Source organism: Alternaria triticimaculans, assembly GCF_023758025.1.
Source record: "Alternaria triticimaculans strain BMP 0046 chromosome Unknown scaffold_1, whole genome shotgun sequence".
Classification (NCBI taxonomy): Eukaryota; Fungi; Ascomycota; class Dothideomycetes; order Pleosporales; family Pleosporaceae; genus Alternaria; species Alternaria triticimaculans.
In genome coordinates this window covers 1,902,372-1,917,824 of record NW_026055958.1, presented here as the reverse complement: position 1 = coordinate 1,917,824, position 15,453 = coordinate 1,902,372, and the positions used below count along the sequence as shown (strand labels likewise).

Below are 15,453 nucleotides of genomic sequence, written 5' to 3'. Positions count from 1 at the left end.
GTGCGGTGTTTTCGCATCAGGACGTCACCGCCCGTCCCAGTTGGCTGGAGCGCCCCGCCGTCTGCCATTTCACCCGACTCGGCCACCCGCCATGTGCCTGACACAAGACGCGAATAGGTCCGACTGCCACTGCTGCCATGATCGGCTGCTGCTATGTACATCAGGGAACATGCTGCCTCTGCCATTCCACACTACGCCCAGCTGGGGTTAGCAGCACATGATCACGGCTTTACACGTACGTGCCAATGGTACCTGATCTCACCAGCACAGCCTTACGCCATCAGTCAGAACCCGATGGGCATGTTAGTCTACGCTCCTTCGCAATCTCCGTCGTCCAAGTATCCCAATTCTAATGTAACTGCTCTACATCACTGCGCACGACCACCTCTTACAGCAGGGCGAAAAACTCACATCATCCAATATAGCGAAGTTGACTCTGTTGCCCGGAATAATAATCGCACAAACTGCGTATACATGTATAACACCTCCCCATAAGGACACCAGGCCCTGTGGCGCCAGCACAGACCCTGCAACAAGCAAGCATACTCCCAGTACTCGTTACTACGGGCCGAAACACCAGGCGCACCCGTCCGTCTTTGTTCCAGCTTAATCGCATACAACAAACCTGATATATCTATATCCTAAATCAACACTTATTACCACCTAACCTTCCCTTTCAGGCATCTTCAACTTCAGCTTCCCTCTATTGATCATCATCTCGAAACATTCTCTCAGATCCAATACTAGCGCATCTGGTGCCTCGAAGCCTGGCAACATTGCGGGGCGGCCAGCATGGCGCTTCACCCAGGATATGTCCCAGGAACGTGCACCCCACATTAGCGGTGTTGCGGTGCTGCTGTTAGGATGAAGGAACGTGGAGATGCCAAGGGGAGTGGATGTGAAGGGTTGGTAAGAGGGGGATTGCATGTCGATGTGTGCGCGGCGGAGCCAGCGGAGGGCCTATCCGTCGTCAGACGTCAGCGGTGAGGAACTTCAGACGAAGACTTCAAGGGTAGACCAAGATAGGCCTCAGCAGATCTTCAAGTGGCAAAGAGTACGTCACGAACAGCGGCGAGTACCTCCCAACCTCCTCATGACAAGCGCGTCAAATATATGAAAAAGGTAACGTACCGCTTCAGGCCCTGGTAACCATTGCAACATTGTAAAGTTCAACACCTCCGTAGGACTCCATGTGTAACTTTTCCCATCGCCGTCCACTCTATCTGGGCTCGTCGCACCTCCAGGTTGTGCCATAGATGTCGAAGGCACATCCTCCTCTTCCTCTTGCTCTTCCTCGCCTCGCTGCATCTCCAGTTCAACCGGTGAAAGAAAGGGACTCCTTGGCCGCGACGAGAGCGGACGGGGTGGTACATCTCTCGTATGTAGTATAACATCGAGCAAGGCGGCAAGCAATCCCACAGGTGAGTCGCATAAAGAGAAGGCCAATGTCTGCGGCCGAAGAGAGTAGAGACGATGTAGCGTGGGTCCTAGCGGCTCACCGCCATACACAGCATCCAACGTTGCCGGGTCTTTCCCATGCAGGCCTTTCGGAGGTGTCTGCACTTCATTCGGCATATATCCAAAACTCAACAACGGCACCTTTGCCCGTGTCAGCTTCGTAACCCGGTACTTGAGATAACGCATCGGCCCGCTCTTCAAGTTCGGCTTGTCAAACGATGGATTCGTAGTATGCACTGCCCGACAACTCTCTGGATGTCTTAATGCCAACGCGCGACATATACCAAATCCCCTGTAAGACTCGTCAGCGACCACGTGGCCAAAGTCGAGATCACAAAAGTATATGACTTACCATCCCGTTCCATGAGCGACGAATTGTGTGTATCCTAACCTCCCCATCAACCTCTGGAACACATCCGCTGTCCCATGCAGACCAAACCCTTCTTCCATACTTGCATCACTAAACCCAAAACCAGGTATACTCGGCGCCACAACATGAAAAGCCTGTTGTGCACTGTTCGCATGACCAGCCAGAGAGTGTGGATCCGTCAGCCCATCGATGACGCGTTGGACCTCGATGAACGACGACGGCCATGTGTGACAAAGAAGCAATGGGATGGCGTTGGGGTGTTTAGATCGCTTGTGTACGAAATGTATGCGTAGCGATTGTGTGGAATCAGTGGAGGTGACGGCGGAGGGTATGGTGATGGTGGTGCGGTATTGAGGGAGAGTCGAGTTGAAGCGCGATTCGGCGGCCCGCCAGTCGTAACCTTCGAGCCTGTTTGAATGTCAGTTTTTGTGAAGGTCGGGTGTAGAAGAAAGAGGAAACGTACCAAAAGTCCAAGAGCGGCTCAAGTACACTCTTCGGTGTACCTTGCTCCCATATCCTCTCATCTGGCAATTCTAGTTCACGCGGTAGGCGTGTCAACTCCAACTTCTTCTTGGTGAGCTCAAGGTATTTGGCGGAGACCTGTTTTGCGGTTAGACTTTTCGGCCTGGTGATGGGTGGACAGTGAGGAGATACGCACGTGCATGCTGTACGTGGTGATGGCTTCATCGTCGTGAGGTGCGGATGTATTCATGGTTGCAGAGGTAGATTGGATATTGAAGTGAGTCTGTTCTGTTCTTTAGTGCCAGTCGCAGGGCCGGGGGCGCAACTGTAAATACCTGTCATGTATATTCTATCTCTGTCCAAATGTCGCATCTGTACACAGCAGCCGTAAGATATTCACGAAGACTTCGCTACCAAAGGATCAAGACGCGAAGATTAATGCAAAAAAGTACAATGTACACTATTGGGTTGCGGGAGCACTACATAATCATGGGGTACCTCCACTTGACCTTCGAACACTTTCGTCCGTCGCGAACGCATAACAAGATAAGATCGTCCTGAGGCACGTCAGAACAGCCTGGAGCTTGCGCGTTTTGCTTCATTGTAGAGCCATGAAACGAATCTAGGGTCGCATGTAGACGTCCTTACACTGTTGTTGGCTGTCTATCTCTAGCGCACCAAGATGTGGCGAGTGTTGTGGCTGTGCAGTCGAGCCTAAATGATCGGCAAACGTCAGGGTCTGATTAGGATAAAAGGCCTAACCCGCATGCCAGGCACACCAATGAGCATTCGCGATACTATAAACCTTCTTGAATACGATGGAAGTTGTGGCCAATATTTGCCATGTGGCTGAAATAACATTTCCGTGACATTTGTTACACGTCTCTAACTGTGTTGGCGCCGGCATTGCCGCTGCTCGTTGGGGAGCGTTGCGCGCCTTGGGTTGCAACTCCGCGTAGATTGAGGGAGCCAATTCGCTGCACGAGATTCGTCCCGACTGCATCTACAGCCCCTCTTGGCTGCAGAAGTGAAGGCGCTGTGGCCGCAGCTTCTTGAACCTTGAACAACCTTATGCTAGTGTTGTTCCATACCCCGGCAGTACCCTTGGCTACAACCATCTCGGCTGCGAAGACAAATCCCCAGAGTAGCGACTCATACCAACCCAGAGATAAGGCCGACCACTCGAAGAGGTGCACTCTGATGGGCGAAGGCTCAATTCCACGCACCTCGGTCTCGCGTATAGTTTTCAACGCTGCGGCTGTGTCATTGGCGCTGCCTGAGCTGGGCATCTTGGGACCGAGTTCCGATATCAGCATTAAAATAGTATGCATCGGTAGTTCTGAAAGCCATCCTTCCAACTACAGAGGTCAGTAAAGCTTGTGGTCTGTACAGTGCAAACTTACCCATGGGACGGAGGGAGTAAAGAACTCATTAGTGGCTAAGGCTGGGCCCGCCAGACTATGGAGACTGGTCATACTGTTCTGCCGAGAGAAGGCAGGTTGGCCAACTGGCATCTTGCCCCTTGCCTTCTCCGACATGCCCCTTACTTGAAGCGGCACAGAGTCGTCTATAGATGAGGCTATGGATGCGCTTCTTGACGCGCTTCTCGAAGCTCCTGACTGTGATGGGACGGGGGATCTTGATGGCTCTGATGGGCGTGCATCTTCTGCGTCTGAATCATCGTCGTCGCCAATAGCGAAAGCACTGTCCTCTTCCGGTACATTGCCCAGAGTAGGTGTGCGAGCTACCGTAGGACTTCTAAGACTGTCAATGGAACTAGTTCGTGTAAGGTCTTCGCCGCCTTCTTTGCGTTGCTGGTTCTGACGCTCGATTTCTTCTTGGCCGCTCTCCAACGTGAAGTCTCGCAGTGCCTGGAACGTTTTCCGCGATCTCACGATAGCGTACACCAGGTTTGGGTTGTCTAAAGATAGTTAGAACAAGTAAAAGAGGGCCAAGGTTGCTGATCTTACGTGAGTATTGATGCTCAATCATAGCATTGAGAACTTCTAACAATGATTGCAGAAGAGTGTGGTTGTTTTCGTTGGCGAATAGGAAGCTAGGAGATGACATGGACGCAAAGAGTTGGAGCAATTTAGAGCTCGAGGCGCGTCCTATGTTCTGAACGTAAGCCGCGATGTTGTTGAGGATTGCGAGTAAAGCAGGGTAGATGGCGTCTAGCCTGCCTTTACCAGTGGTGAGTAGGGTATATATAGACTAGCATAATTAGCACAGGTATTGATTTTAATGGTGATACATACCGTGATGACGTAGTCGGCGTATGTACCGTGGAAGTTGGGTATGCGTATGCTAGCTGGAAGCGACTCTTGCCCTTCAAATGTCTTGTTGAGGCTCTTGCCAAATTGTGGTTCGACACTCAACGTCTGAAGCACGAAGATGCACATGCGCACAAGACCCTGCTTTGACAGATCATTCCGCTGGTCGATGGCATAGTAGAGCACCAAGACGACGAAATCGTGGGCCCTATCGGTGTCAATGATGAAGGAGCGGAAGCGCTTATTGCACTGCAGTGCCTCCCAAAACAGCATGATCATTTCGGGTGCCCAGGTCAGTGACTTGTGGCTACCAGGAAGATAGGAGGTGTTGGCTTGAAGCTATTCTGTATCAGCGAGAGAAAACAGCGCATTGGATGTGTTGCATACCGGCTGATTGAGTATTCTCGTCATACCATCAACCAGGAACTGGAAGTCTTGGGGACGGTGTAGACGGCCGAGAAAATGACGGAAGAAGTTCTTAGGCGCTGGGCCGTTTCCAGACTCGGGTATGGGGTACAGGACGAGGACGAGGAGCAACTGCAAGCAGTAGGTAACCAGGACCTGTCGCTGGTCCTTAAAGACGACGTGGTCGTATGGCACGCGCCATGTTGCGGGGTTGTATTTGAGGGTCTGCGAGATTCAGTAGTGCATAACAGAGAATATCGAGGCACTCACGGTATTGAGCAGCGAGCAGAGGACGGACAGAACGACCTGCTTGTCGGGACAGGTCGCAATGTAGGTGATAGCCTTAACGCCCTTGACTGGCAGCACGCCCGCGGACATGTACATGGACTTGCTGGCTAAAGTAAGCAGCAAGCGCAGGATCTCGGTCCTGTTGCTCTCAAATTCCTTGGTCGAGGCGACGGGCGTGTTGCAGCCAACGCCGCTCTGCCATATCGCATACGAGACCTTGTTCTTGCCAGCCGCGACTTTGGGAAGGGTGAAGTCGGAGAAGAAGAGCAGGTCAATCAGCGTGTCGATGATCTCCTCGGCCAGCGGCTTGGCTTTCTCGAACTCAGGCTCCTTCTCAGTGGGCGTCTGCTCAGGGTCGGCCTCGTCGAAGATGATCTCGCTTCGCACCAGCTGGCCCCGCCGACTGCGCTTCCGCCGCGCGGCCCAAAAGAATTGGTCCTCCCAGGTCTCGAGGTGGTCGGCTTCATACAAGAAGGGCAGCAGTCGCGTGAGGACCCGTATGCAGTTGAGGGCGTCGCGCTCCGGGGCCAGCTCGGGGTCGGGGAAGGAGGGGTGATTGCGCAGGACTATGAGGCGCGAGGTGACGGCGAGGATGAGCGTCTCGAGATTGGCGAGGTTGTTGTCGCGGGTGCGGCGAATGTCTGCGGGTGAGAAGAGCGAGAAGACATCTTCCGTCGACTCGGGCAGCTCCCAGAACTGGCGCCGTCGTCAGTACAGCAACAGCACAGAGGGCAGAGGGCAGGGCAGAGCATACGCCAGTCCAGTAAGCGTCGTCGGCGGGGATCTGCTTGGGCTCAGACAGGCGGAAGACGCCCTGCTTGAAGGACAGTTTTGAGTCGGATGCACCCATTGGCAAGCATGTCACGGCGTCATGTGCGCATTCTAGGTGCGGTAGATTGACACAGTAGATGTGGTGAGAGCAGCCTCGCCGAGAGTGACGTCGGCAGCGCCCCCGAACAAACGCCGGCTATTCACATGCTTTCGCGTCTGGGCGCGTTGCCAGTTCAGACTCACCACCCAGTCGAGTACATCGTCGTCGTCTGCTCAAACCAGCACAGTCATCGTCTGCTCCACGCCCAGAGATTGTTCAGAGGGTGCATTTGGGTCCAGACGCGAATGCAGGTGCCATACGTCATTACATAATCACCGCGGCGCCTTCTTTCACCTGTGCCTGCTGCCTCCGCCACCGACACTTCACCGCGACCGCTCCACATCCATACCACCCGTCTGTCTTGTCGCTCCCACCGCTCGCCTATTCTCGAAACCGTATACTACAACGATACATAAGGGGGCTCCGTATTTCAGCAGCAGGCGGCCGCCACGATGCCACCCAAGCGCAAGCTCGCGCAGACGGCAGCAGACGCAGAGGCCGAGGATGGCTGGGACGACAACGATGAGGGCCCCATGAGTGATCAGGAGACGTTCGACCAGCTCAAAGAGGAGTTCGACGTCAAGGCCATGACAAAGCGAGCGCGCGCTGGTAGGGTCAGAGACGCAGCGGCCGATCTCTTCAGGAAGTCAGACCAGTGGAGTGCGGAGCTGAAGCCTGACCATCACAATCGCCCGCTCTGGGTCAACGACGCGGGTGGAATCATCCTCGAGTCCTTCCATCTTCTCTTCGATGAGGCCCAGGACTTTTTGATCAACATCGCCGAGCCGCAGTCGCGTGTCTCCAAGATGCATGAGTACCAGCTTACCACCCACAGCCTCTTCGCCGCCGTCAGTGTTGGGCATTCCAAGCAGGAGATCATAGACAAACTCGACCGCTACTCCAAGACAGCTCTATCCGCCGCCATCATGCAATTCGTCGAAAAGTCCACCTCCGCCTTCGGCAAGGCCAAGATCGTGCTCAAGAAGACATTGTCGTACATTGAGAGCGAGGACCCTACCATACTACAGAAGCTTCTACGCGATCCTGTGGTCGCCGAGTGTCGGGCAGATTCAACAGACGGTCTCATCAAGGAGGCCGCCCCCAAGATTGGTCAGATGGCTATTCCGGGTACCAAGCTCGCTGCTGGTGCGAACAACATGGCACAGCAGCAACAGCCAGAAGCTGTACAGCAGCCGCCGCCAAGCGACATGATCGCCACGCTTCGAGAAGACGACGACGATGACGAAGTGGCCCAAGTCCACTCGTTTCAAATCAGAAGCGAAGAGCGCGAAAAGGTCGTCAAGCGCTGTCGGAGCATCGGTCTGCCGCTCACGGAGGAATACGACTTCAACAACGACGATACCAACCCGAACCTCGAAATCGATCTCAAACCCCACGCGCAAATCAGATACTACCAGGAAAAGGCTCTGAGTAAGATGTTCTCCAACTCTCGAGCGCGCTCCGGCATCATCGTGTTGCCTTGTGGCGCAGGTAAGACTTTGGTTGGCATCACGGCTGCCTGTGGTGTCAAGAAATCCGTCATCGTCCTGTGCACGAGCGCCATGTCTGTTGTGCAATGGCGAGCCGAATTCATCAAATGGTCCAACATCAACCCAGAGGACGTTGCTGTCTTCACTGCCGATAACAAGACCAGGTTCCCCCGCCAGGCCGGTATCATTATCAGCACCTATTCTATGATCAGTAACGCTAGGAAGCGTTCGCATGATGCCGAAAAGGTCATGCAGTTCATCCGTGAGAGAGAATGGGGTCTGCTGATTGCCGACGAGGTGCACGTTGTACCCGCCAACATCTTCAAGAAGGTCACCTATGAGATCGCATCACACGCGAAACTCGGTCTTACTGCTACACTGCTGCGAGAAGATGACAAGATCGATGACCTCAACTTTTTGATTGGACCCAAATTGTACGAAGCTAACTGGCAAGAGCTATCGGAGCAAGGTCACATCGCCAAAGTCCAGTGCGCTGAAGTCTGGTGCCAGATGACACCCGAGTTCTACACCGAGTGGCTCAAACCATCGTCCCTGCAAAAACGTGCACTGCTTTCCATCATGAACCCCAAGAAGTTCCAAGCCTGCCAGTTCTTGATCAATTACCATGAGTCACGAGGCGACAAGATCATTGTTTTCTCTGATAATGTTTATGCACTAGAGAAATACTCACGAAAACTGGGCAAGGCTTACATCTACGGCGCGACACCTCAACAAGAACGTCTCCGTATTTTGGAGAACTTTCAACACAACGAGCTTGTCAACACTATTTTCCTGTCCAAGATTGGTGACACCAGTCTCGATCTACCCGAGGCAACGTGTCTCATTCAAATCTCTTCCCACTACGGTTCCCGTCGTCAAGAAGCACAGCGCTTGGGCAGAATTTTGAGGGCGAAGCGCAGGAACGATGAAGGCTTCAACGCCTTCTTCTATTCCCTCGTCTCCAAAGACACCGACGAGATGTACTATTCGTCGAAGCGACAAGCCTTCCTTGTTGATCAAGGATATGCCTTCAAGGTCATCACGCGTCTCGAAGGACTGGAGAACTTCTCACAATTGGCGTTTGCGACACCGCAAGAGCGCCGAGAGCTACTGATGGATGTCCTTCTTGCCCGCGAAGAAGACGCAAAAGAAGAGAGGATTGAGGGTGATGCTTTCGGCACTAAGTACGCCTCAAATAAGGGTAATAGGAAGAAGAACGGTGTGAGGCGAGCAGCAGGTACGCTATCCGAGTTGTCCGGTGGCCAAACCATGGCCTACATGGAGGTCAACAAGAGCAGAAATAAGGAGCTCAAGGGTACCAAGGGTGTCCAGAATGCGTTTATGCGGAAGCTGGCTAGATCTGGACCCAAGAAATGATGTGTACGATACCATGGTGCGTGTATGTCGCATTTTGCATTGCTATGGCGTTGTCATTATGGCATACTCTTTTCGGAGTTTCCAACCGGGTGGTTTTTGTGGTTGGAAAAGCGACCTGTCGGAGTACTATCCATTCAAAATATATATTGAGCTTTACATCGTCCCGCTTTGGAGGGGCAGGGTTGAAATAACACCCGTCTCAGGCGAGCAATTCACATACTCAAACATAGCGTCGCCCTTGTTGATGACACATACCTCGTGCCATGTCCGGAATCTCCTCTCATCTCCAAACGCTTTGTAATGTGCAAGTGCACCACCATAGATCTTCAGATGCGACGCGTGGCTTTTGGCCCAATGCTCTAGGTCTTCGAGGTTGGCGAAGAAGCCCGCGCCACACGATTCCTTTCGCTCTTCCTTACTACCACAAGGGGATTGTACATCCTCATTACGAAGATATTGGATACTAAGTGCTCCAGTCTCCGTTGAATTCTCATGTAGATATTTGAGGCCTTGCTGCAAGGTCGGCTCGAGTTTCTGCTCATACGAATCTGCTTCTTCCTTGCCGCAGTTCTCCCAATACTGTCCAGAGCGAATGTGGACCATGTTCTCGTGATTCGTGCCTGTCAGGTGTTGGCCTATGCCAGTTGGCACTGGATTTGGACGCGGCATATCAGCCGCTCGAGGGAAAAGATCGTGGGCGGAATCTGGAATGCGATCGCGAGCTGCTCCCCAGTACGTGCTTAGATTGTGTTCTTCGGTACTGGCACCAGGTAATCTCGCTAGTCCGGGGAGGTAGTCAAGGCCGGAGTAGTTGGTTTCTAGGCGGGATACGGATGCCTTGAAGCCTTCGTGCCATAGCCCGATCAGAGGCTGACCAGCGGTGGATATATTCTGATGTATGTTTTTGAGGTTTAATGATTCAATGGCACTGTTGCGTCTTTCTTCATCGCTCCAATAGCAAACCCACACGGTCCCTTCGATGCGACTGTAATTGTCTAGCATGGTGAATGCTTCTACTGCTTCTGGCGCATCGTTTTGTCCGAGCCATTGCTGGATAGCACAGACGCCTTCTTCTTTTGCCTGAGCAGCTACAGCGCTGTCCTCATGCTGCTCGATACCAACGTAAGATGTAAGCACTTGTTCGACATTGGTGGGCAGGCTGAGTTTCCATCGAGGGATGGGAACGCGATGATTTCGAGGTTTGCGCAAGGGATACAGGCGAGCGGGGCAAGACATTTGGCCTGTTTCAAAATGCCGACTGATATGATACAAGGTATCTTGAAGGAGCCGGGGCTGGTGTCTTCTGTTCTAAAGATGAATTGTGGCGAGACCCCGCATCCTCAGCCTCATCTCGGCATTAGCTTTCAAGAGGTAGTCTTTACGTACTCTAGTCCGTGTTGTCAACGTCCCAAAGTCCACCTTCCTCCGGCGACGCGGATACCTGATGGCAGCGTCCTCCAGACAGCAGCCGCCTGCAGCATCTACATGTAGTATCAGACCTCTGCACAGGGGACGAAGACTGTTGCGCTTTGTAATGCTCAGCAGTTAGCATGATAGAACGAGACAGCCAAGCTTGAGCGTTGAGCGAATCGTGGCGTCGATGTGGCGGCGCGTCTCCCCGCACTTTCGGACTTTCAGCGCTTGGCACTTACGGACATTCGGACTTCTCAATCCCAACGTTCTTTCGCGATCTTCCCCAGCGACTCGAAACGCCTTAAACCCCATAACGCGTCAGGCACCACGCCAGGCGCACGTTCAAAGACCCAGATCAATGCCGGTTTGGGGACGACTTAAGTAGGGCTCACGCGTGTTGTTCTCCAAATGTTTGTGAGACTCCTCTGCGACATGTCGCAGCGTCACGAACGGCCGAGTTATGCCTAACCCGACCTGTCGGATGCGTAACGTGTTTGCTGATCGTGAAAAACGTCCGGCTGGGCAGTTTACGATATGGTGATGGATATATATCATGGTGGTTAGCGATTTGTATTTTGTTCTGTAGACTGGTTCTCGACTTCTCCTTCACCTCTCTCTACTTGCACTTTTTTTCGCTTCGTCGCCTGCTGGTATTGGCAAACCGCTGGACGGCATTTTCTCTTCTTTTTGCTACCTTTCGCATTCGATCTTCAAGAGACGCGGGCCGTCCCTTCCGCATTAACTCCATTTGAACATCAAAGCCGGTCATCATGGGTTGGGGTGTATTGGAAAGCAAGCGGTCAGCATTTCCTCGGGGTACCTCTAGATTAGGGGTCAAGGATACGAGCGACGACAAGGTACCCGAACTTGATACCTCCAAAAGGAATGGAGGCATTGTACTCTCCCCTCAACCGTCCGACGACCCAAACGACCCTCTGAACTGGAGTTTGAAGTGGAAATGCATTCATCTGCTCATTCTCGCTTTTGGATCTGCAGTCACGAACGCGTAAGTCTCTCTCATACGGATTGGACTGGCAAATCCTTACGCTCATCTATCATAGAACCACAACTATGCTTACCCCAGGCTTGGAGCCGCTCACCGAAAAGATCCAGAGCAATGAGGGCGATGTGTCGACATGGCTGCTTACAGCACCAACATTCTGGACTTCAGCCGCAGCTTTCGTCGCGGTTGCGGGAACGGATGTTTGGGGGCGAAGACCGTTCTACATCTGGAGCGTTGTACTGCTTGCTCTAGCCAACTTCGCGGCTTACCTTTCTTCAACATTCCCCATGCTAGCCGTCGCTCGAACAGCTGGTGGTCTCTTCTCTGCACCTTTGTTCACCCTCCTTACCGCAACGATCAGCGACATTTTCTTCGTTCACCAACGAGGTCGATCTATCGCGGTGTGGAATCTGATGCTGAACTCTGGAGCTCAAGTTGGGTGAGTTATATAACAGTAATCCGTCACCTCTCTAGCTGCTAACAAAGGCCCCTTTTAGTCAAATCATCGCCGGTTTTGTCACCGATCAGTTCGGCGTTTCCGCCAACTTCCTCATCACCGCCCTCATCTACTCAGCTCTGATCCCTGTCTTCTACCTTACCATCTTCGAGTCAGCCTACTTCAACCGTAAGACGGACGATGTCACAACAATCCACGTGCCCGCCGATAAGCTAAGCGCAGAATGGGACGAGGAAGATCTAAAGGCCTCCATTCGACCTGCAAGGCAGACATACAACGAAAAGCTAGCTCTGTCTCGCGGCCGACTCTCGGATAAGTCGTTCTTCAAAGGCATTATCAAGCCCCTTGGCCTCATCAGCTCACCCATCGTCTTCTACAGCTGTTTTCTCAACACCACAGTATTCCTGTTCCTGGCTGGCATGTCCACCTTCATGTCGATTCTGTTGTCATCTCCTCCATATGATTTGACACCTAGTCAGATCGGTCTGAGCAACCTGCCTCTATTTGTGGTCGGTCTACTGTCTGGACCGTTCTTCGGCTGGATGTCTGACGCCTCGGTCGGCCTGATGGCGCGCCACAACGGTACCACTAAAGGCATGGTCGAGCCCGAATTCCGCCTCGTTCTCCTTTTGCTTTCGACCCCAATCACCATGGTCGGCTTGATTGGTCTGGGCGCTTCTTTCCAGAACAGCCTACCCCTAGTCTGGATTCTCGTCTGGATGACAGTCACCAACGTGGGTAGTGTCGCTGGTGTGCAAATTGCCATCGCCTACGTCATCGACTGTCACCCCGAGCATTCTGCTCAAGCTTTCTCCTCAATCAACATGATCTCGGCTGGTGCTGTCACTGTTGGTATCACTCCGATGATTGGCTGGCTTGATTCTGCTGGACCTATGGCAGTCTTCGGAACTCTAGCATCGGCCGCTGCTATTGTTACGGGAGCTGCACTTCCACTCTATGTGTTCGGCAAGAAGATTCGCGCTTGGTATGAGAGTGCACCGTGGGCCCAGAAGCTTCTCGACTGAGCGCGGAGCCAATAAAGAAATGGGACATTTCAGGCATACCGTAGGAGGCGGAAGGTAGACAGCAGTCATTACCGAAGTTTACAACACTATTGCAAGGAGACACAATCCAGTCACTCACTCGTATTCGGCAATAGAAATCTCCAAGCATACCATCATTCATTTCACCCAATGTATTACTTAGAAGCCTGTAACTCAGCACTAGACACGCCATGAAGACACATGACATCAATGCAATTTCTCGTTTTCGTTCATCATTGAACACTAGGGTAATGCAGTGATACATTTTTTCATCGCATATAGCCATTCCTAATTTGCAGCATTTCGCACCTTTGCATCTTCAACTGCTTTATCCCAGCTTGTTCGCCATATGAATACACCTTCGATGGCAGCGACTATGCCAAGAGCAATCGCAGGTCCCTGTGACATGTTAACAGATGTTAGATTGGGTGTCAGCAGCGAGACTTACACTCCAAAGCCCATACAGACCCCAATGTGGGGATCCAAACCCGGTGCCGAAGCTGATCGGGATACCAACGATATAGTAGGCGAACAATCCAACATAGCCACCGATCTCCTGTCTGCCCAAGCCACGCAAGATACCGTTACAGTTGGCGGCTAACGCATCAAAGACCTGGAAAGTCGCGCATAGCGGTAGGAGCTTTGCGACCATGTCTATGACTTCTTCGTCAGGTGTAAAGAGACGGGGAATGGCCTCACGAAGAAGCGAAAGGAGTAGTAAATTGAAGATGCCGACAAGGACCGAGGCAAAGACGGCGACCTTGGCTGCTGTCTTCGCTGGAACTGCCAGAGTAGCGCCGATGAGATTAGCGATACGCGTGGATGCTGCCACGCTCATGGGAAACGGTATCTGGAAGGTGATACCGGTAATCGAGCCCAACACAGACTGCGCCGCAAGTTCAGTCGGGCCAAGCCACGATGAGCTCAACGTCAAGATCTCGAAAGCTAGGAACTCGGCAAGCACCATGATCAAGCCGGGAAGCGCAAGCTTCACCATCGGCATCCAGTTCCTGAGCGCTCGTCGATCGAAACCACCCCAGCATTGGTATCCGTCGATGAACCTGACGTAGAGAAACAATAGCAGAGGAAGGATGTTCTCTGTTATGGAAACAGCAATGGGTGCGCCAATGAATCCCCAGCCGAGATGCCACACCATGAACCAGTTGAGGAAAGCGTTTAGTGGTGCGCAAATGAGGAGAATGTACATAGTCGCGCTGAAGATACCTTGCGCCTGTACATAACGTTTTCCGCTTTCGAAAGCCGCATAGCCGGGCGCTCCAAAGATAAGAACCTTCAAGTACAGTCCGGCTAAGCGTGCCGTTTCCTTCTCTGGAACAATGAGCGAGAGGATCTGTGTGCCAAAGGCCCATATGAGCGATATCGGAATGGTGATCAAGAGGAGAAAGTACAACATGCGTTGCAGTTGTAAACCAACGAGATGGGGACGTCCCGAGCCGTATGCTTGTGCACATAAGGTATCGAGCGAGGTTGCTAGACCCTGGTATACTGCATAGCCCGTTATCGACGCCGTCATACTCGCCAGACTCACAGCTCCTAGTTCGGTTTTGCCAATGTGTCCGACGGTGAAGATACTCGCTACCGGCAAGCTATACTGTAGTAGGAATGTCAAGATAAGCGGTGCGGAACTCTTGGTTAAGACTTTAGCTTCTCGCTGCCAGCTCGTGTTGATCTTCCCTGCTGCAACCGCCTCGTTCCATTTCTTGTTGATTGTCTTGGGTGAGTCCAACCCCCCGTATGGTTGGCCTGGATCACCTTCAGATGCTCCCAATAGCGCTGTTCGCTCGGAGGGTGATTCGACTGCGCTTTCCTCGTCTGGCGTGCTCTTGACTTTTCGCAGTCCTGAAATTGACATTCTAGATCGCACTCGATCAAAGGGTCCCTCGCTTCCAGCTCTTGGGTGCTTGGGCGGGATCAGATGGTTGTCGCGGAGCAGACTCCGCTCTTCGTCTCGCGCGTTCTCCCTCTCTTTCTTCGACAGATGACTGTGTTTCTTCCATGACGTTGGTAGATGACTCCTTTCGGGTACGCTGGACGATATTATGGCGGTGGATCGTGATCCTGGGTTGACCCAGGAAGGCCGGCGATAAGAATTTATCATGGAATATTGCTGCCGGATTGTATCCGAACCCGAGGAAGACTCATCGTCATCCTCTGATGCAGACTCGTCTTCCTCGCGATCTCGTGCAATAGCCTCTTCTGCTATACCCTGTGACTGAGTGAAACCCTCCATTTGAGACGCGACATCGTTTGCGAAATCATTGACAGAATGTTCTGCTGGTATCGTTGGCGGGGCCATTGCTGATGGGTTTGAAGCGCGAATCCAAGATCAGATGCGCCACCCACTCATAAATATGTTGGTGAAAGAGGAATGCAGAGATATAGAGGGCAGGACTACCAGAAAGTCAAAGAGTGGGGACTGACTGATATGGGCCCTCGCATATGACTTTTGCATTGGCTGACAGAATTCGTATGCATGGTCTAATGCGGCAGCTGCAAGCGAAAATAGTGTTGGCTTCCGCCCT

General features: G+C 52.6%; 6 protein-coding genes across 6 annotated transcripts; 2 read left to right on the top strand and 4 right to left on the bottom strand.

Moving 5' to 3' along the window:
* Positions 1 to 1,806: 1,806 nt before the first annotated feature.
* J4E78_000612 (uncharacterized protein) lies at positions 1,807 to 2,492 on the bottom strand (the record flags this gene model as incomplete). Its single annotated transcript, XM_049361274.1, has 3 exons — positions 1,807 to 2,236; positions 2,292 to 2,428; positions 2,487 to 2,492. 3 exons carry the CDS (start codon positions 2,490 to 2,492, stop codon positions 1,807 to 1,809), a joined length of 573 nt encoding a protein of 190 aa, XP_049226557.1.
* A 673-nt stretch (positions 2,493 to 3,165) lies between these two features.
* On the bottom strand, positions 3,166 to 6,106 carry J4E78_000611 (uncharacterized protein; the record flags this gene model as incomplete). The annotated part of the gene is made up of 7 exons (XM_049361273.1): positions 3,166 to 3,542; positions 3,768 to 4,211; positions 4,261 to 4,504; positions 4,549 to 4,902; positions 4,951 to 5,193; positions 5,239 to 5,952; positions 6,011 to 6,106. The coding sequence occupies 7 exons, from the start codon at positions 6,104 to 6,106 to the stop codon at positions 3,166 to 3,168; spliced, it is 2,472 nt and encodes an 823-aa protein (XP_049226556.1).
* Positions 6,107 to 6,579: 473 nt separating this feature from the next.
* J4E78_000610 (uncharacterized protein) lies at positions 6,580 to 8,994 on the top strand (the record flags this gene model as incomplete). The annotated part of the gene is made up of 1 exon (XM_049361272.1): positions 6,580 to 8,994. One exon carries the CDS (start codon positions 6,580 to 6,582, stop codon positions 8,992 to 8,994), a length of 2,415 nt encoding a protein of 804 aa, XP_049226555.1.
* A 153-nt stretch (positions 8,995 to 9,147) lies between these two features.
* On the bottom strand, positions 9,148 to 10,230 carry J4E78_000609 (uncharacterized protein; the record flags this gene model as incomplete). Its single annotated transcript, XM_049361271.1, has 1 exon — positions 9,148 to 10,230. The coding sequence occupies one exon, from the start codon at positions 10,228 to 10,230 to the stop codon at positions 9,148 to 9,150; it is 1,083 nt and encodes a 360-aa protein (XP_049226554.1).
* Positions 10,231 to 11,177: 947 nt separating this feature from the next.
* J4E78_000608 (uncharacterized protein) lies at positions 11,178 to 12,892 on the top strand (the record flags this gene model as incomplete). The annotated part of the gene is made up of 4 exons (XM_049361270.1): positions 11,178 to 11,181; positions 11,239 to 11,413; positions 11,469 to 11,849; positions 11,908 to 12,892. 4 exons carry the CDS (start codon positions 11,178 to 11,180, stop codon positions 12,890 to 12,892), a joined length of 1,545 nt encoding a protein of 514 aa, XP_049226553.1.
* A 306-nt stretch (positions 12,893 to 13,198) lies between these two features.
* Positions 13,199 to 15,278, bottom strand: J4E78_000607 (uncharacterized protein; the record flags this gene model as incomplete). Its single annotated transcript, XM_049361269.1, has 3 exons — positions 13,199 to 13,309; positions 13,359 to 15,229; positions 15,275 to 15,278. The coding sequence occupies 3 exons, from the start codon at positions 15,276 to 15,278 to the stop codon at positions 13,199 to 13,201; spliced, it is 1,986 nt and encodes a 661-aa protein (XP_049226552.1).
* Positions 15,279 to 15,453: the final 175 nt, after the last annotated feature.